At 40.3% G+C, this 21,750-nt stretch overlaps 1 protein-coding gene across 2 annotated transcripts; it reads right to left on the bottom strand.

The window, feature by feature from the left end:
• Window positions 1-14,058: 14,058 nt before the first annotated feature.
• Window positions 14,059-21,679, bottom strand: spata2 (spermatogenesis associated 2). Of its 2 annotated transcripts, none has more exons than XM_047605144.1 (3): window positions 21,582-21,679; window positions 19,737-20,575; window positions 14,059-18,878 (listed from the first exon to the last, which is right to left on the bottom strand). In XM_047605144.1, exons 2-3 carry the CDS (start codon window positions 20,085-20,087, stop codon window positions 17,523-17,525), a joined length of 1,707 nt encoding a protein of 568 aa, XP_047461100.1. In that variant the 5' UTR covers window positions 20,088-20,575; window positions 21,582-21,679; the 3' UTR covers window positions 14,059-17,522. The 2 variants fall into 2 exon arrangements, with proteins under 2 accessions (XP_047461100.1, XP_047461109.1); XM_047605153.1 differs by lacking the exon at window positions 21,582-21,679 and adding an exon at window positions 20,926-21,517.
• Between the last annotated feature and the right edge of the window lie 71 nt (window positions 21,680-21,750).

The raw sequence follows: 21,750 nt of genomic DNA on the forward strand, positions 1-21,750 counted from the left end.
TCATTCCCAGCATAAAGTAAATGGCAGCCTGGATTGCATGGGATGCATTGTGTGCTCCATGACTTTTTTATTATGTATGATGAGTATGATGACTGTAAATGCCCTTAACCAAGCTCAGAGCAAGGTTGAAGACAACATAATTTATAGAGATATAAACCCTCCCATTCTTTCATGAGCTGAATATAACCACATATAGGTTTCATTTTACCAGCACAGCATGTCGTACAGTCCCCTCCAAAAGTATTGGAACAGCAAGGAAAATTCCCTTGTTTTTGTTGTTCACTGAAGACATTTGGGTTTAAGATCAAAAGATGAGTATGAGGCAAGAGTTCAGAATGTCAGCTTTTATTTCCTGGTATTTACATCCAGATGTGTTAAACAACTCGGGGCATACCACGCTTTGTTTGAACCCAACCATTTTTCAAGTGAGCAAAAGTATTGGAACATGTGACTGACAGGTGTTTCTCGTTGACCAGGTGTTGCCTTCAAGGTTGATTGTTCAAACATTAAATAGCTCTGCATGACTAGTCTACTTTTTGGCCTGGGTTGAAACCTATAAAGTATGCATTCCTTGTTTAAGAGGATAAACCAACTTGAAGACCAGAGAGCTGTCTATGGGAGAAAAATAAGCCATTTTCAAGCTGAGAAAAGAAGAAAAATCAATCAGAGCCATTGGACAAACATTGGGCATAGCACGCACAATAATTTGGAATGTCCTGAATAAGAAAGAAGCTACTGGTGTACTGAGCAACAGACGTCCAACAGGTCAGCCAAGGAAAACACAGTGCAGGGGTGAAGGTATCACAATCCACTCTGAGAGCAGAAATATAGAGGCCATACCAAAAGATTGAAACCACTCATCAGCAGTAGAAGAATCAGAAGGCCAGATTGAAATTTGCAAAGAAGTACAGAGATGAGCCACAAAAGTTCTGGAACACAATCTTATGGACTGATGAGACCAAGATTAATCTCTCTAAAGGCCAAAATGTGGAGAAAGAAAGGAAATGCTTATGATCCGAAGCATACAAGCTCATCTGTGAAGCAAGGTGGAGGTAATGTCATGGCTTGGGTGTACATGGCCACTTTTGGAATAGGCCATGATGGATAGGCCATGATAGGATGATGTAACTGATGATGGTAACAGCAGAATGAATTCCGAAGTGTACGGAAACACTTTGTCTGCAAATGTACCAAACTAATTAGGAATTTTATCAAGCAGCAGGACAATGACCCAAAGCACACTGCCAACAAAACAAAGGACTTCATCAGGAGAAAAAAGAAGGTTTTAGACCAGTCAAGTCAATCACCTGACCTAACCCAATTGAGCAGCATTTTACCTCCTGAAGAGTAGACTGAAGGGAGAAACCCCCCGAAACAAACAAGAACTGAAAGAAAAGACTGAAATAGTATCACAAATGAAGAACGCAACAGTTTGGTGATGTCGATGGGTCGCAGGCATGAGGCAGTCATTGCAAGCAAGGGTTATGCCACCAAATATTAAATGTTATTTACTTTAAGATTATTTGTTCAATTACTTTTGCTCACATAAAATTGCGGTGGTGTAATACAAATGGTGTTTGTATTTTTATTTTTTTACTATATCAAGGTGTAAATACCAGGAAATAAAAGCTGACATTCTGAACTCCTATCTCATACGCATCTTTTGATCTTAAACCCAAATATCTTCAGTGAACAACAAAAACAAGGAAATTTTCCTTGCTGTTCCTGTACTTTTGGAGGGGACTGTAGTCTTCACAAAGTAAAAATCAGATCATCTTTAATGTCTTAAGCTAAATCTACTCATTTTGTACTTTAGAGTAAAAAATGTGTTGCAATTTCTCATCTATTTCTCTTTAATCACTGCTTAAGGCCTGAGAGCTTTGTGACACTGAAGTAAATCCACAGCAAGGAGCTGATCACACAACTTATCAGTTAGACAGAAAGATCAATGCCGTAGCAAGAATGATGAGGGAATTAAGGCTGAGCCCATCTGTGTATTGGCCATGTTTAGATGTGTGCATGCTGTTTTGTCTTTATTATTTGTCTTTTTTGTCTTTATACCATTTTTTCTGTTCTGTCCTGATTTACACAGTCAATATTTTTTTCTTTGCAATGTTTGATGGTCTTTTTTTTCTAAAGCAGATCTGTTTTTTGTTTTTTTTTTAGCATGGTTTTGTGGTTATGTTTCCTGCTGCAGGAGGACACTGAATACGCAGTTTACAGCAAACAAAGACTTGCTTTGAATAGAGTATGAGGGCAAAAATGGGAGGTATTCAAATGAGCTGCTGATTAAGCACCAGCCCTTCTGAGTAAGCAAAAAATAAATGAATAAATAAAAAAGTACAGAGATGTTGCTATGTAAATGTTGTTTTTCTAGTGAGCAATTTTATGTTTAATCTGATCCATGATGTGTGTTTTTTTGTCTTTTTTTTTAAAGTGTTCATCTGTGTCATCTGCTTGCTTTAATATGAAAAGTCTTGGTGTCAGTGTGAGAGGCATAAAAGTGTGATGGAGTCAATCTTACAAACATTTTGATTCCTAATTACAAATATATATTCTACTGTATGTTCGTAATCTGGAGTTAAGGTTGTTTTTGGTTATTTTTTAATGAATTGTGGCGTGTTCACTTTTGTGCATGTCTTGTGTAACACCAAAGTTTAAATAACATCTAGAATATAACTTAATTATTAAGGTACCACAAACCCAAATGAGACAAGAATAAGCAGTTATTTTTACGTTTCATGCATCTCTGAGTCTCAGTTTTAAACTCTGTTGTTCTTCCAGAAACCAGTGATGTCATTGACTCTCATAAGAACTATCACCTTTGAGCTTGCAGTTCTACTCCCTACCTCTTGGTATCCAGGAGGGTGCTTGAAATACTGTTCAAAATCAGCCCCTAGAACTTACTGCAAACTCTGACTACAAATTATCGATGAGGCTACCTTTAATGATGTATTAGCCAACTCAGCCAGGTTATTTGTTTTATGCTCCAAAGAGAGGAAGAGGCAGTTAGGCGGAGATAAGCTGAGGCTGCAGCTGCATTAGCCTAGTAGTCAGAGGAAAGAACAGATGGGGACCAGTGCAGCACATGGAAAGGAGTGTGCTGGAGACCTGCTTCAGGATCCCAAAGATAAACTGGCAGCATGATTAAAAGGGGAGATGTAGATGTAAGGGGAGTAAACTTATATTCTTGTCACATAATGCTATATTTAGCCAACAAATAATTATCAATAGTCTCCAAAAGAAGTGCAGGTTTTGGAAGGATGTAACTGTTGCACTGATGAGAAATGAAGACTTGAACACTGAAATATGTGATACTGTAAATAGTGTGTTCATATAAATATGCTTTATACACGTGTGCTAGAATAGGTCTCTTTACTTATTTTAACATAGTGAGAGGATTTTATGATGCTTTTAATTAATTAATTTACATGGAAAATTAACTTATCCATTCACATAAATATCTATCCTAGAAATGTAGCTGGTTAAGTCACTGTTACATGTATTTATTATTATCTTTAAATGGATAGCATTTGAAATGTTTGTGGTTGTTGCCATTGGAAGACATGACTGCTCAATATTCTGCACATGTGGGCAAACAGTAAATAATCTCAATTTTGGCAACATCACGTTGATTTTATGCCATTCCAGAGAGTAGTGTATACCAGAGTCCAGCTAAATAAGAAATTAGGTCAACAAAACTTGCAGACGCAGGAGGATCATTTTCTCTTTCTGCAGCTCATGGGTTAGTGTGAAAATATGTCAAAGTAGTCTGACAGTGTCATAAAGAAAGCCTCAGTGCCATGTCATAACTATGACATTTTTGCAGGACGGTTTCAAAAATAATTCCAACAGGTGCATGTTTAACTGGGATGTGCGTATTGATCCAGAAATATCGATACTTCAGACCTAGACTTGTGTTTTTTAGAATCGAGCTTCACATCAAAATAGTGAGTCTGCTTTCACATGAAATACTAATACTTTCATGACACTGAATCTGTAATCAATTCTAAAAAAAAAACCTGAAGACAACTCTGTCTGGGCCAAAAAGAATTACATCGAAGACAGAGCAGCTGTTCTTATTTTAATTTTGTTTGAGAGAGATTTTTTTGTGATTTGTGATTGTTTTTAATTGCTCTAATTAAAGAGAAGTCTGATTTTTGGAAGCTTGTTTAATTTTTATACAGAGGTATAAAATACATGTTTCATAACTACATTCACAAAGTCATCATTTTCATGTACTCCATTAGACATCTAAAAGTATCGATATCGGGATATTAGCCTTGGTATTACTTGGTATTGGATTGAAAGGACAAATAGTGATATCCCTATGTTTAACCCGAACAAGTACTTTGGTGGCTAGTCATGAACTTGGCATCGTGGAGGATAAGCAGGGAGGATCCTTCAGGTGTAGCAAAATTATGCAGCTTAATTCTGGTGCCAAGGATTAGTTTACTGCATGTGGCAATTTATTCTTTGACCTGCTGTCACCAAATTTTCAGACATTGGGTACCAATATTTAACAAATACTTCCCTCCTCCTCATGTCACAAAGTGTCATCACTGCTGCTTCCCCAATAAAAGCCAACAGTTGTAAGCATTATCAGTTCCCACTAACATGCCCACTCTCCTTATGAATAATTTTATTGACTGCAGTCAGGCAATTTATTTGTCATTTGTACAAAAACGTGTTTGTCCGCTGAGGGTCATAATGATCACTGGTCAATATACATGATTCAGATTCAGTGAAGAAAGGTCAGAGCAGATCAAAGGTCAAAGGAACGCTTGGCTACGCATGCCACAGTCATTATTGCATCTTGTGGTCAATACACTTGTCGGAGGACGCTTTAGTAAAGATATTTGATCAGTACATAAACAAAACAAATTTGCTGGTAAATCACAGTATAACATTGAGACCCAAGCTTTTGTTTGGTATGCATTTTTAATTTCTCAAAGGCATTTGGGATCATTAGGACTTAAGAAGTATACAAACTAAGCGTCATCCTTCAAGAGGAAGGTAGGTTTCGGAAAAAATGTCCTCATAGGGGGACACTGGGATTATTTTATTATTTATATTATGAAGTCACCGATGTGTGACAAGATATAAAACTGTTTATTTTAACTTGTACTTGTATCACTTGTACATGGCTGAACAAACATACTCAAACGAGTACCTGCTAATTAGCTAGGTTGTAGTTTTAATTGCATAATTTGATGGGGTTTTGTTCCTCGTCCACTTTTGTCCTGTGATCGTCTCTAGAATGAATCCGATGAAGTGCCCGCTATCATGTTTTTACAGACTAGTTTACTGACCCTTTGCTACCACTAGATGGCAGAGTAAAGCGTCCACTACCAAGTACAACTGGTTTAAATGAAGTAGAATAACCTCCAATAAAACCTAAAACTTAATGACGCAGGGTCTCAGGAGGTTAATTATTCTGTGTATATCGGTAATGGAGTTGAATACTCTGTTTTGAGACTTTAACTTTAAAAATACTTTAGTTTACTGACCGTCTTTAATAATAATTCCAAGGTACAGTGGAATTATTAATAGAAAAATAGGTGATACCAATATACTCGAATGTAATTATTTATTAGAAATACACTGTTCCTATTTTGGGTCGGAAGGGTGTTGAAATATATTAACTGTTATTAGAGAGTCTGTCTGCACGTTCCCCTCAGGGCTGAAGCACAGAAATCTGTACAATAAGAAACGACTACACAGACTGTACAATAAGTCAGTTTTGTGACATAGCTATGTCACATCACAACACTCAATTGGTGATAAGTACCTTACAACGCAAAGCTTCATTGAAAATTCTTTAAAAAAAACAGTCAGAGTTAACATTATTGAGCTGGGTAAAACAGGCTTCTCAAAGACTACCATGTCACAAAGAGAAACCTTATGAGACCAGCCTCAGAAGTCATTAAATACATATGAGCATGTCCTATTCATAGTGGCTTAAAAATGCATGATTTACTGTCGCCGATGCTCATTTCATTAATGATTCCAAAAGTAGTTGAATTACTGTGCACTTTAATTTGGTCAGACTAATATTAATAATAAATATACTCGAACTGCTGGTTCGCGTGCAGCAAAACCATCTTCACTTAAGAGCAAAGTCACTCATTTGATTTAATGGTGTATAAAATGGGATGGGAGAGTCAAGGCTGCTCTATCTGATGATTCAGTTGACCTTGGCAGGATGGTGCAGGTGAGAAAATGCAGACATTTACATGAGTTTACAAGAGTTTTGAATTCAAGCCAAGTTGCCACAGGCAGCTTATGTGCAAGTTCCATGGGGAAAGAAAAAAAAATGGTGACATGGGAAAATTGAATAGATCGAGCACAGGGTGTACTGCCTCGTTAAATCATAAAGCACTCACAGCATATGAAACAAGGGCTTGTGTCTGCAGCCAGCAAAGACAGGCTGCATTTAGGAGTAGACCAACTACTGTAATTACTACATAGTGAACATAAGGCGAACAGTTCCCTATAAATAAACTGTTTTTCTGGGAAATGTTATTATATGAAAATGTATCCTCTTTTCCACATTCTGGTGATGCACACTGGGGCAACTAGAACTTTTTTTTCTGACCAACTGCCCTAAGCCATGCAGGGAAACAGACAACCAGGACACTGGGGTTCCACAGGACTGTATACTAAGCCCTTTCCCGTATGCCTTTTTCTATCAACCTGCCCATATACAATGCACATCATAGACACCTTCACTGTCCTCAGTTGTCATCAGTACCGCAACTACTGCAAAACCTTCTTGTGAACTTTCACTCGTACACACTGGAAGATGCCTTGAGATCCTGCAGCAAATATGATGAGAAAAATCTGCAGAGATCAGTAAAAACAACAACAACAAAAAACGCCCAAAATATTACTAGGGCATCGCCAGCAGTCGAGGACCTATAGATAGATAGATAGATAGATAGATAGATAGATAGATAGATAGATAGATAGATAGATAGATAGATAGATAGATAGATAGATAGATAGATAGATAGATAGATAGAGTAAAAACAGCATGTCTCAAAATACAAATACAACTCTGTAATGAAAGTTAAATCCCAAAACATCTGACATTATTGGTCGCACCATCGTCTTTTTGTTTGTGTAACATTTGCTGCTTTTTCGAGGCTCTGTTCAAATCTTCCTGGGAGAGGGGCGGACAGCCAGTGATCCTCTGAGATGTGGTGACAACCCTCTGGAGTGCTTTCCTCTCAGCTACCTCTCAGCTAACACACCAAACAGAGATGCAGCACATTAATATGCTCTCAGTAGGACAGCAGTTGTAGGACACAAGCAATCTTTGAGTATAGAGTATGATGAGTATGATGTATAGATGGTCATATGATGGTATGTTTTTTTTTATATATAGTATGACCAGATGCTATTATTGTGTTTGGACTTCACAGTATACAGATTCATCTTGCCCACAGATGAGCCCCACCACTGTGGGGAACTGGTGCTGAGGCTCAGGACTGAGGAGTTGTGAGGCTACTTTGACCCTGTGTGGCAGATCTGACAGATGGGGCAGATGGAGTAAGATGGTCCCAGGTCTGTCTCTTTGGTCACCAGTCCCCAGTCCAGGGGGAGGATGGTATTGAAAGCAGTACCCTACTGTACTAGGTAAGTCAGAGAAATGTAGAGAGTAGTTATTATGCCGTCTTCTGTGGACCGGTTTGTAAGCATCAGCCCACTGATGTATATTAAACTGACTTGACAATGAAACAGTTTCTTGCAGCACTACATAATAATGGGTCTTAATGACACTAGACAGTAGTCACTGAGGCTGAGCTGTGGCTCCAGGTGAGTGGCATTCTGATAAATGACTTCTATACATTTAAATCAGAAGTTGACAATGAATTTTGAATGTCCAGGCACTCCACCCTCTACCTTCTAGATGACAGAAAGACATTTTTTTTAGTTTAAGGGAAATAACTGTTTCTGAGGTTTTAAAAAAACATTTAATCTCTGAAAAGCTCCAAGGCTAGAGATGTCTTCACGGTAACTTTATAAAACATCATAGAGAGGTTGTCGCACACTCAATTGCACATTTAACAAATCTGCCCATAAAACAGGGTTGAGTGCCATTCACCTGGAAGACTGCCAAGGTTACTCCACCTCTAAAGGCTAGTGACAAGACGAAAGTAGAGAATTATTGGCCGATAAGTATTTTGCCAGTCTTTTCAAAAGTGGCTGACAAATGGATTGCATTGCAGTTAACAGACCATCTTAACAATGAGCATAACCCATTTCATCCAATGCAGTTTGGATTTCATAATCACCATTCAACCCGAGACAGCAATTTGTTATTTTCACGAGAACATCAAAGGTTTATTGGATCAGGGTGGTTATGTAGGAGCTGTTTTCTTGGACTAGAAAAGGGCTTTTGACTCATTAAACCGTAATGTACTTCTTTTAAAATTGTCCCTTTTCAGTTTTTCTGATGGTGCGCTCTGCTGGATGAGATTATATCTGTTAAACAGAAAACAGACAGTGCAGATTGGAAACTGTCAATGTCAACTTACCTCAGCTGCTCAGCTGGTGTACCCCAAGGTTCCATCCTTGGACTGATTCTATTCAGTCTCTATGTCAATGAACTAACCAAAGTTTGTCCAAATGTTAATTTTCAGTTATATGCTCATGATACAGTACTATATGTCCATGTAAAAATAAAACGACAGCACTGCACCTGTTTCTCACCGACGTAATTAATCTTGTTTACATGATGTAGTTTGAATATTTTGGAGTGGTCTACACAAACTTATCATTTAAAGGAAATGTTAAAAATCCTAAATACCATTAAATTCAATCTGTCATATAAGACTATTTCTTACCTGGAAGTTTATATCCATGCCGTGTTATTTTTGCACATGCCTTATCATTTTAGAATTATTACACACATAAAAGAAAATGCATTAAAACATATCAAGCCTCTCTTTAAGAAGACTCTTTAAATTTTGGACAGGAATCCTCTACATTTTCACTATTGTAATATTGTAAACAAGTTTAATATTCCTGACCTAGACGGCTCTCAAATCTTAATGGATGTTTGCTTCGTTTTTAAAGTTTTAAATGCTCTTGCCCGCCCTGAATTAATTCATCCAGGGAAAAAACAGTGAAGGACGAAGAACAAGAGCTTTAACTTGAGGTGCTTGAACACAATAACACAGCCCTAGAACAAGTAACTACCTCACAACAGAAACTTTGATAACTACTTGCTTATACATTGGTTAAAAATAAATCAGACATGTACACGTAAAGCCTAAATGCTGTTCTTAATCTGATGCCTGTTCTCTGAGTTCTTGGTCCATTGATGTTTTTGTAATTGTGGGTCAAAAATTAATTAATATAATCATTTGTTTTGATATTGTCTGTCTGTATCTTTTTTTTGTTTTGCTGTGACATGTAATTGTCTATTGTATGATTTTGTATGAAATTTAGCATTCGCGCTAAGTCTGGTGCTTTTACACTGAAGCCTAATGAACCTGGACCAATGTTGATTGTTGTGCATTGTCTCAATTCAATAAATTAATAAATTAAATGAAATAATGTCTTAGCAGTAAGACTATAGACCCCTTCATGGTCAATGTGACAGTTTTTGAGGGGCAAAACATGTCAAACACTGTAGCCTGTAAATGGGGGTTAACATAATTCAATGGACTTTTGGCACGAATGGACGAGGCAAACGAATATTTTAGAGAATATATTAATACAGTCACTCCCTGAGCCTGTGAGTGTTATTTTAAAAAGTTGACTCTGACTGATGGGACTATATTCACCAACCTCTATGCTCTCACTCGTTGGTTGGACGATTTGACCAAAGGACGACACAGAGGGGGCGAAGTCTGGTCTGTCTTTATCAAGTGAAGCCTCTCCAACAATATTACAAGAGGTAGGCGGAAACACTGTGTAGTAAATGCAACTTCTGCTTGGACACCCCAGAAACGTTGTGTTACCTGGCAGTTAGCATTAGCATTAACATGTAACAAGAATCCCCCAAATAGTGATTAACTTAATGTAATTTCTGTCACTATTTAGTCTAACCCACAAGTTATCCAGGCTGAAACTGATGATACATTACATATTAATCTTATCTGACATGAAGTGTGTATATTATTGATTATCTCACTCCAATCCTTTCTTTTAATCGCCAAACCAAACCAAAGTTGTCTATGACTGGCAGTGGCTGGTATGTGATAAAACTTCAAGTTAGTGCTTTTGATTTTTTGGTTTTGTTACCAAAAAACTACAGAGGAAAGACCTTCAGCATATCCTTTGACCCAACTCATCCTGACCACCATCTCTTCACAGTACTCCCTTCTGGTGGCAATACAGGTCTACCCACGGATGTACCACAAGATGGAAAAATAGCTTTTTCATCAAAGATGTCAAACTGTTGAACATGGTGTGATAACCCTGAGACTACCCCCCATACACCGTACATGTTTGCCCTTTATTATATTGTTGTATATTGGCAGACTTTATGGCTGCTCTTTGTGTAATTCTTCTTCAACAGAAGAGTAAAATTGTTCATGCTGTTTTCTCTATGCATGTCATTGTGTCCATCCCAACACAACTTGTACTGGCAATGTTACAACAGAGCAGGATTTATGTTGAGGAAATTGATTCCGCATTGTAGGATTGGGGATGTGCTCAACCTTTTCTAGACTAACAATGGCCCGGGGCTGTATGAAGGTAATGAGAAACTGACTTGGTGAAAGATGCCGATAAGAAAAACATCAAGGCCGAGTGGCTGTTGCAGTCAGACCTCCCACCACTTTCCTCAGATGAATCTTCTGAGAGTACTAGGAATGAAAAAGACAGTAGGCACAGACAGACAATCATATGCACCACATTGCTTCGGTCACCACAGTAATTAACAAAAAGCAAACTGTGAATTACAATCTTGGCATTTCAAAGTAATTCAATTTACTTGCAGCCATTCAGTACAGAGAAGTCAAGAGTCCTGTTTAGCTGTGTCTGCCGACTTGAAAAACAAATAATATCCATGTCATTATATTCACAGCAGCTACCGTGGGACAGAAGTTTTTCAAATGTGCTTGGCGTCTCAGAAAGAAAATACAGAAAAAAAAACATTAAGGAAACTGTCAAAAGACCGAGCACAATTATGACTCCAGAAGAACGTGTTACCATTAAATTTTAATAAGTGTGTCATCCAATCATTGTTATCACTGAAACAAGGTTTTATCCCATGTTAACATTATAGAGAACCATTTATACTTAGAGCATTTGAATGAGCATACATCTAGTGGGAAGAGTTTAAATGAAGAGAACTCAAAAGCACATTATCATCATATAAGACTCCTGAAGTAAGGTCATTATTGATGCTGACCACAGTCTTGATCCAGATTTTATATCAAAACCAGACCTGAAGACATATGTACCCGCTTTTATAACACTCAGGACAGACTACAGGGACAACACACTGTTGGTTTAAAGCCCTTTACACTTTTTACTGCCTCCAGCATGGATTACACTTTACTTGCTTTTGCTTGTTTATAAAAGCACTGAATTACTTCGCTCCCCGGTTCATGATAGAAATGCTTTAAAAGCTTTAAACCACCTTGACCTCTCAGATCATCTGGCAGTGGCCAATTTCTTGTTCTGAGGGTCAGTTCAAAGCCCAGTAAACATGTCGTTAGTTTTTATGCTCCTTCTTTCTGAATAACCTTCTCGTGGACCTGGCTGAACATGCTTCTTTTAAAAGCAGCAACAACATGTGTGTGCTTGTTGTAACCAGGCGATTACAACACAGGACTCACACTGACTCACACGCCAAAAACATTTTGCAAGTGACAAATTGTAATACTCCAACCAACATGAGGAACCTGCTTCATGTAAATCATGACATAGGTTTTCAACAGGGGGTCCACGACCCCTAGGGGGTCCACGGAGGTCGCACGGAGGTCGCAAAATCATTGGGTGATGACATTTAAATATACATTTTTTAATTTTCTTGCAGTTTTCTCCCACAAATTGAAATTTCTTTAAATACACATTAACATGAACCTAACATACTTTATTAAAGGGATAAATGGAGGCAGAAGACGTTCAGTGATACAGGAGCTGTCTCAACAGCGCACCGTTTCACACAGAGTGCCACACTACACCTGTCAATCAAAGCCTCCTGTGGACGGTAGGCCCCGCCCCTATCGCTGCTGGGCCTGGCTTGATGTCTTTTTGCAGAATAAGTGAGGATTTTAGATAGCCGATAATGGCCTTTAAAAAACAATTACGTGAAACAGCGAATGTTTTGCATGGCCACCCTGCTGTTGCACATGTTTGAAATAAAAATTAATATTTGAACCTGTGTATTATTTGAATAGCTTAATATTTAATTCAAAATTATAATAATAATGTATATTTATCAATAGCACTAGGCAAAGTTTATTATGGAAGGCAGTGGGTCCCTACTTAATCTCTCCACTTCAGAAACAGTGAAATATTTAAAGAACACGAGGTGCATGCTTTCCACGGCAATCTATTTACTATGACTTATCAGCATGTCATCAGTCATAATCTTTCTGTCTTGCTGATCAGCGATGTTCTTTACTCAGTATGTCTTAAGTTCCCTCAGGCAGGTAAAGGCTGTTAGTCAGCACAGTGCTGATATATCTCAGAGGAGCCGAGCTTGACTCTCCGCATTTCAGTCACTGTAGAAGCCTCGCTGATGCCCATTATACTGTTGTGGATAACCTCAGCTACGGTTATTCCGTACATAACAGTAGTTTGTTGGAGACAAGCATTGATCCACATATCCAATTACTGTATGGAAGATTATTTAGAGGAGCAGTGGGCGCCAGACTGTGAGCCAAAACAAACGTCTGTACATTTATCCAAAGCAGGTGTTCGTTCCAGTATAAGACATAATACGTGTGACTGTTTGAGATTTTTGAGTAGGAATGCTTTTCTAATCGCATGAACTCATTCACTCTGAGACATGAAGAGGAGAACAGACATAACCGGAATGCTCACTTTTGATCAGCAGAAGATTTTGTTTGTCAGATGTAGATGTTAAATTCAGGCCAAATGCAAACTCCTTTTCGTTGTGTTTAGTTTACTTCCTCAGGAATTTATTGCAGACCGTCTTCCAGAAAGCAAAAGCTCTGTGCGGAGTTCCACTATTTTCTCATCTGTTTGTACAATTACACAAGTACTTAACCGAAGCAAAGATAGTTAGCAAATGACTGTTCTGTTCCCCCTAAACTACAAATTGTCTTACTGGGGGAAAATATTATGCCTTCATTGCAGTAAAACAGTGGACACAATGGCTGGCAATGACACATTGACTCTCTTTGCTTCGTTAAGCATTTCTAAGTTTTACTGTGACCCTCTACTATTTTAGTACACTATGCCTCGCAATATGAAATAGAAGAGAATGACATGCAGAAGAACAACGTCTCTTCAAAATGGTCAGCATCTCTATTCTAGTCTAAGATGAGAGAAACTTACTATGTGTCTACAGAGTACACTCATACCCGTCATTCTAAAACAATCTCACATATCACTAATATAACATTTAGCATAAGTAAGACCAAGATATGGAATTTAACCCACTTTGCGTTTGCATGAAGTTCAAAAGTCCTCATAAAATCATACTTACTCCATTTGTGGGTCTTTGTCACCATCTACTGGGCATATTGAGAAAAGTCAATAGATATAAAAGTGTGCAACCTAACAACCTGGAAGTTATGGAAATTGGATTGTGGGCATTAAAATACAAATGTGAAGTGAATTAATAATGCTTTTCATCGCCTCTACAGCTGTGATCAGAGCAACACAGCTTTGAACTGAGTGGAGATGATCCACCATAAACCGTTAAGGTGTAGGGAGACCGCGGTTCTCAATATTTGTAACAGGCCGCTTCCTTCAGTAAAACTGGTACAGAGTCCATCCAGTATGTGGCAGTTAAGCCCATCAAAACGGACTAAAGAATTAAATCTGTGCACATGCTTTGTTTGATGGATTACTAATGACACAAATTCATGGTCAGTCACTCACAAACACAAGGCAGGAAACTTGTTTTTTCAGAATTTTATTCTTGAAGTTATTTTATAAAATCTCATTTACGTTTCGTTTCATTTCATTGTCTTCATATATTCACCAATTAACAATTTTGGCTATTTTCCCTCCTCCCTCCCCCCCTCCCCCCCATGTTTGCCCACATACCGATCATAAGGTCCATACCCCTTCACATACACATTGTGCGATGATCCTCAGTGCCATGGTGGGTGGGGGTGGGAGGTTGAGGGTGGGGGGTATGGGCGTATGGGCCTTGTACGGAGCATGCCGAGATAAAGGTTAGGGAAACGGGGTAATGCTAAAGAGACCACCACTGTTAATATCAGCAAGATAACCACACAAAGAGGTAAAGGGAGTATTGACTTCCACAATGACTTGAGTGAGTCTGGTGCGGGTTAAACCAATCATGTTAAAATGGCTCCATGTAATCCATGACTGTTGTTTTCCCCAGCATCAGTAATTTTATCGCTCCACATCAGATATTTACCAATGACAAGTCAGCATCTCTTTAAAAACATTAAAACAGTGCCCGCAAACTTAGCAGCAGCCCTGAAGACTGTTTAGCCCTTAGTAGTGACCTACACAAATGATCAGTCCACTGTTAAGTCAAATCCACGTCCCGTGGTGTGTGAGTAGGTATCTATGTTGACGATGTTCGTTCTAGGCTTTTTAAAAGGCCGACATTTACGGAGACAAGGCTAGCAAAATCACACATTTGTTACATAACTGTACATCCAGGCAAGCCACAGGTTTTTTTTTGTTTTTTTTTTGTTCTCTACTCCAGTAAGATATTTGTTCTTCATTTGGCAACATGATCACTCTTGCAACATGGCTCAATACGTCATCTTTGCTGCTGGTATGAGTTGACTAACAACTGATATATATCTATGATAAATAACCAAACTACTCAGAAAGGCTTTGTTAGATGGAAATGGGAAAAAAAATAATAACAATAATTGCACTCCTCCCTTAAGGTCACTCAAGACTTTTTTTTTCTTTTGGATCCCCGGGTTCATTAAAGTTGACCCGAGACCCCGGTCAGTATCAAAACATCCCTTCTTAATGTTCAACATGATTAAGACACAAAACAGGTTTGAAAGGAAGGAATGAAAAGAAGTATGAAACCAATGTCTGACTTCCAACAGAAACATGGTAATCACTGCGGAAATCAACCCTTACGTCAGGGTCCAATGTGTGTGTCGCTGCATAATTCTGTTAAAACACATGGTAGGTATGCTCCGTGTAGGTGGTTCAAGATCAAATTCTTTCCTTAACTATCACAGAATTGAACTTACTTATCGCCGCCTGGTAAGCGCGTGTTAATGTCGAACCGACAGGCTGATAAAACACAAAACAGGGCAAATGGCAACATCACAAGCTTAAATAGTCTAGGATAAGACAGCTGAATGAGCTTAAGGCATTATTCCTGACAGAAAAGGCTACAGTAGCCTAAGCAGTCTGTCAAAATAACCCAGACATTTGTTTTGAATGAGAAGTGATTTAAAATTAGCCCTTGGTGACCACCGACAGAAACATAGCTTAATGCTCCTCATACGTGCAGAATGGAAGTCTAAACCCTAAATAATTAGCAGATTTAACCACGGTGAATGGCCTTTTGAATTAGAGTTTGATGACATTTTCACAGCAGTCGAGGAAGGACATGTTAACTATGAACTCAAATCAAAGACTTTAAGGAGGATTTATGGTCCGACACGACTCCCACTACCTCACACCACACAAAGGTGTGTTTTTAGTGTCATAAAATGTGTCATTAACTAGCTGAGGAGGGAAGGAATCCCTGTAAAATATAGTGTATTAGCCATGTGATAGGGTGTAAGAGAGGTGTGGAGTCGGACACGGTCGGTTGTACTTAACTGCAACATATTGTAAGTGGTTTCTGTAGAGAGAGAGACAGCCCACAGAACAATATGATCCAGCACATTATCACAAAATCCAGGCTCAAAATCACCATAAAACTATCTTAAATTTAACCATTTTAGTTTCTCAAGTATTTTAAAGCGGGGCTATTATACATGACTCCATCTGAAATTACAGGTATTCCAGTTTTTAAGTTCATCACCTGTACGTCCAGAAAAAGACAACAAAGCAGAACACCTTGCGAAATTGGAGTTCAAATGACAAAAATAATTATAATAATAATAATGATAAAACTACTACTAACCTTTAAAAGTGACAGCAGATTGTAAGAGGGGCTGTTTTCTGCTCAGCTAAGACACAAACTAACAAAGATTAAGGAAATAAATACGGCTTTTAGGGCTAGTTTGAAACCACAGTGACAAACTGGGTGTACGCGCTGGAGCCATTTGAGGTAGACAGAAACCATGTTAGAGTATATACCTTCATACTGCCTAAAATCAATCAACACACTTCCTGTGACCCCACCTGAGACTGACAGGGAACCACTGATCTGGTGAGGGGGCACGACAACATCATGACCAATGAAGGCTTAAGGAGTGTGATGAAAGGGGAAGGGGGGGAGGAGGGGTCGAGGGGGAGGCTTGGAACCGACACGACTACCAGAAAGAAATCAACGCCACACGTCCACAGCAGCATTTAAAACCTCAGTCATATAACCAGAAACAGTTGAGGGTTAATTTACAAGGCATTATTTTTTTCTTTTTAAATAGAATATATGGCATCTGACTGTTGTCTCAATATGTCCCTTTGAGATATCTCCCGCCCCGCACCCACGTGAGTTTATACCCGAAAATCCCAATGCCAGACCTCAAGCCCACTTAACAGTCTCACATTGTTCTAGAGAATAGAGATTAAAAATATATACTATTGACTTATTGACTTCCAGTGTAAGTTTTCTCTTTTTCCTCTACATTTTTTCAAGTTTAAAAAGACCCCCGTTATCACAATGCAAGCTCAGAGGTCTTTTCTATACACACTCTCACATACACGCACACATACACTCCCTCACACATATATACTGTATGTATATATATATATATATATATTTATATTTATATATTAGAGGAATTTTTAGCTGAGAAGTTAGGCAAAGTATACATGTTCATTTGGACGGAATTCATTCAAAATGAGAAGGACTTAAAAATCGCTTTTCTCCTGTTTCCCTTTTGGAGAGGACACAATTTGAGGAATTTGGGAAGCGCTACAACATCACATGACTACTCAAGAGCAGGTAGCAAGGTAAAAGGAAGAAGAAATAGATAAAAGGCCTGAACTTTTACAAGGCAGAGAGATGGGCAGACGATATGGCTCTCTGTTGCGTGTGCATTCCATGGCCCTACTGACGGGAAGAGAAAATGTACAAAGTTCAAGAGAGGGTTAGAGAAAAGACCATCAGATAAAGGGGAAGATGGCGAATGAATTGTTTAAGCAGGAAGAAAGCTAAAGCAATAGTACAGGACTACATTGCGGGTTGATGGAGGGGACTAGACGGGAGGGGGGAAAATAAAATCTGTCTGGCTGATTCATCGGTACACCAGGTGAGATATGGTGCCAGATTTGAAGTTGAGCTGATGATTGGGCACAAAGCTGTGCTGAGGATTCTTTCGCGTGCACACATCCTTTGCATACAAGCCCATGCACGAGTCACATGACACCTTAGAGCAGTTCACACAGGTGTGTGATGCACCTGGCTTGTTGCAAAACCCGCATCGCGATCCCCCCATGCTTATTCGGTCACTGCTGCCTCCCTTTGGTGTTGTCAAGGCAACGGACTTGCTTGGAAACAGCTTCGTGGACATGAGGGGTTTCTCCACCATCTGGGGGTGAGGGTGCGGATGGGAGTGTGAGTGGGTGAGCGTGAGAGGGTGGGGATGGAGATGGGAGTGCGAATGAGTGTTAGAGTAGACGGAGAGCTTTTCCTTGACAGGGATGTATCCATCAAGTGGCCGTGGGGATTTGGGATGATAGTCCTGGAGGCCACAGCAAGGGGAGGGGTCCACATCATGACAGGCAGAACAGAGGATCATGTCACACCTCTGGCAGGAGGCCATTGTGGAGCAGCTCAGCCCACAGCCCTGACACTTCACACTACCGTGCGCTTTGAGCAGCCACCCATCCCTCGCATCCCGAGGCTCCCTGGACGGAGGTCGGGAAGGAGTTTGCCTTCCTCCCGTCCCCGCACCACCTCTCTCCGTGTACAAGTCAATCTCATCCAAAGAGGACAGATGGTAGGATGAGTAGGGATCAGCAGGTGGAGGTGACTGAATTGGGAAGAAATCTGCAATGGGGCTATAGGAAGGTGGAGCTGCCACAGAGAAAAGAGATGCTGAGGTGCTCGGCCTGATGATCTCATCCTTCATATCCTCCTCTGTATCCACAAACAGCGGCTCCTTCCTTAGACTCAGCGAGGCCTTCAAAACAGGCTTGCTAACCGCCGGGTGCCAGTGACCAGCCCCATCTGTAACATCCACAGACTTAGACGGCCGGCTACCTCGCCTCAGATGGTGGCCATGAGGCCTCTCTATATCCATCGGCCGCACAGACAGACGCGCCATGTCTGCCCCAAGGCTGTCGCGTCTGCGGAGCGCCTCAGCACAGCCGGCTGCATCATCTCTGCAACCTCTGCGGAGCTCCAGGGCCTCCAGCTCGGAGGCCGAACCACGGGCCAAGGCCACTACTTCTCCCAGAAGACGACACTCTGCCTGCGCCAGGAAGAGCTCAAACGCCAACTGGCGGAGATGATTTGTGCCTCCTGAGTGCTCCTGTAAATGGAACTGCGAATCATGGTCACAGGCGTAGCCAATGGTGCGCATTAGAGTTCGGAGTTCAGCATCAGAGATGGCAGACTGCAGATGGTACACGTACGGGCCAGTGAAGGTCTAATAGAGAAATCAGCATTAATGTCTGTCATTTAAAACCGACAACATGGCAAAGCTTAACTCGGAAATACAAACTGCTACATGTTCTTGTTCACATACACATTTATCTAATGTTTTTAGAAAAAGATACACATCTTTGTATTACACAATACAAATCAACACCAGCGCAAACTACAACTTCAAATGACAATAAAGTTGAATGAAGCTTCTTCATCAGGCATCACTATTTTCTACAAAATCTTCAAATATATAACAGACATTACCAAACTATGTGTCTTGATCGGTCATGATTTATAACTTGTGTCATTTTTGCTTGTGATTTTTCTAAAACTACAGATGTAAACAAACTTTCAACAGGACCACGAATATTAAATTACTTTTTGATAAGACTGACTATTACGACAGGTTGAACGATTTAGGAGAAGAGGGAGGTTATAACTGTGTTTTAAACTTTGTATCGTGCCATATCAAACACTAAATCATTACGCAAGGATTGTGAGGAACATTTGTGTATACTGTATGATAATTATGTTGCAATCAAGTATGGAGAGAAAGAGCTGTAACTGTACTTAAAGAAAAACTAATTTGCAGCTCACGTATGACCAAGAATCTAAGATTGTGCATTGCCTTTCCACATAATTAGTGTGGTTTTGTACCAGTGGCACAGCTACTCCAGCAGATGATACAAACAAAAAAAATATATGAACAACTGTTTAATAACTGCAATAATATAATAATTGTCTCTGTTGTAAACCCGTGTGTCACCTTTTCCACGCACTAGGCAGTGTCAGCTAAATATTGGTTATTGTTAAACTCTTGAACTAATAACAACAGGAAAAGTGAACATACTAATCTTACCTTGATACATCTGAACTCCTTCTTCCAGGGGAACAGCAAGAGGTTGGTGCAGATGGTTTCCAGAGTGTGGAACGCTCTCTCCAGGCTCTTGATGTTGCCCCCTCTCTGGCAGCGAAGCGAGTTCTCCACCACCTCATAGAAACGCACCATGCGGAATCGCTGTCCCGGATCTGGCTGGTAGGCTCCTAGCAGAGCTGTGGCTGTGGAGAGAAGGGCCTCACTGTCTTTGTGTCTGCTTCTGTCCCCCTCCGGTGAAGATCCAGTCCCTGTGTATTCCCCTCCCTCCTCCAGACGCTTCTCCAGTGCTGTCACATACCTCCGAAATAGGTCCTCTTTTAACTTGGCATCCATTATTGGCAGCAGACTATCAGTCAGCTGTTATACTTTTCCCAGAGAGCCTCGCCCCTTTTAACATTCCCTGCACCAGGACGCCACATTCAAGCACCATTTTTGGTCACCATCGTTCTCTGTACACACTAGCACGCAATCGATGTTGATGCTTTGGTGAGGTGGACGCAGACTGAAATTTTGCATCCACTCAGCAGCACATCCTCTGGAACAAGAGATGCAGTTGTCCGGTTCTTTTAGTTGGCGAAGCTAGGCTGCAGCCTGTGGGGATGCCTTCGTACAAGCATCTCTGACGTTGGCTCAAAGCCTAACTTATTTCCAGACAAACAGGCTTATGTCATGCAAGATGAAATCAGGGAGTGCTTTTGTTCACGCTCTGTTAGTGCAGAGTTGTATTTCTTCCTTTCCTTGGTTTCAGCATGTGTAGAGTTCAAGGTCACTCATCTAGAAGACACATACATGATTGAGCGTTCTTCTCAGACATCTTCAAGCTGTAATGACACAGGAGATGATTATAACAACGGACATATCCCATTCCGACACTTACTGAAAGGTAGAAACATGCTTGTTTCTGTAGACTCGGCTTCTGTTTACATGGTCTGTAATAATGCATTTGTAACTACCATCGTAGGCTGTGAAAATCAGGTGGCTCAAACAAATGCTACGCTGTTGAAGCACTCCTACTCTCCACAGTATCAGTGATCTGAGTGGGATGATGCGAGGATGCACCGTGTGGGTTGTTCTAAGCTAAAAGGTTCAGCGTGTAATTTATTATTGCGACATTCGCAACCAAAAAATGGTTTAAGAAATTATAATGTAGAAAAACAGGACATGGACTCACCGCGCTCATCCATTGACATATTCCTTTTTTTCTTTGCGCCAATGAACATGTTGAGCCATCGGTACTAGTAGCACCTAGCTTTAGCTAGCTGTAACCCACAATGAAAATACAGCCACGCGAACATGGGTAAGATAACATTAAAATGTATGTTTAAAGCCACGACAGACCACGAGAGAAAGAAAGATTTTGCCCCTCGTTCCTTGACGAGCTGGCTGCCTTTTTTCCTGTTACCTCCCAACCTCAGTGAGGACCCGTTTAGCGAGCTAGCTGGCAGCAAGCCTCAGACATCCCCATCCCCATGCCTTACTACTGCGCACCAGCTATAATCAGCGGCACAAGTCAATACAAGGAAGTTATCTGACATCTTACACAGACATCAACCATGACTCTCAACCCGGACAGACGCGATTCAGTCACTGGCATAGCCCCCCCAGGTGAGCACAGGCTAAACAGTGAACGCCCATTTCAGCGCAGCTGGCTAGCTTTTAGCTAGCAGGGCGTTCCATCGCCGCACGGAAATCTGACGAGTTTACAGTGAACTGTCAGTACATATGCGTCAATAACGATTAGGTTCCTGTACGGCCACGTGTTATTACGCTTCAGCAAAGAGACCACGCTGGTATCTCACCAGAGACGCCACCATTCGCATATCTTACCTTTAACAAGTGCTAGCCGCGGCTAGCTGCGCCTCCTCAGCTGTTGGAAATTCCCATCGCCTCAACACGCATGCGCTAACTTCTGACAGCTCGTCAGCATCAACGGCCCACGTGCAAAAGAAGAGGGGATGCAGACCCCAACTACACTACATCACCACATAATATATAT

This window comes from Mugil cephalus, chromosome 1, assembly GCF_022458985.1.
Source record: "Mugil cephalus isolate CIBA_MC_2020 chromosome 1, CIBA_Mcephalus_1.1, whole genome shotgun sequence".
NCBI lineage: Eukaryota > Metazoa > Chordata > Actinopteri > Mugiliformes > Mugilidae > Mugil > Mugil cephalus.

Coding starts and splice junctions, on each gene's coding strand:
- spata2 (XM_047605144.1), bottom strand. CDS start 20,087: ATGGATGCCAAGTTAAAAGAGGACCTATTTCGGAGGTATGTGACAGCA. Junction 18,879..19,736: donor AGGAGTTCAGATGTATCAAG/GTAAGATTAGTA, acceptor TTTCTCTATTAG/ACCTTCACTGGCCCGTACGT.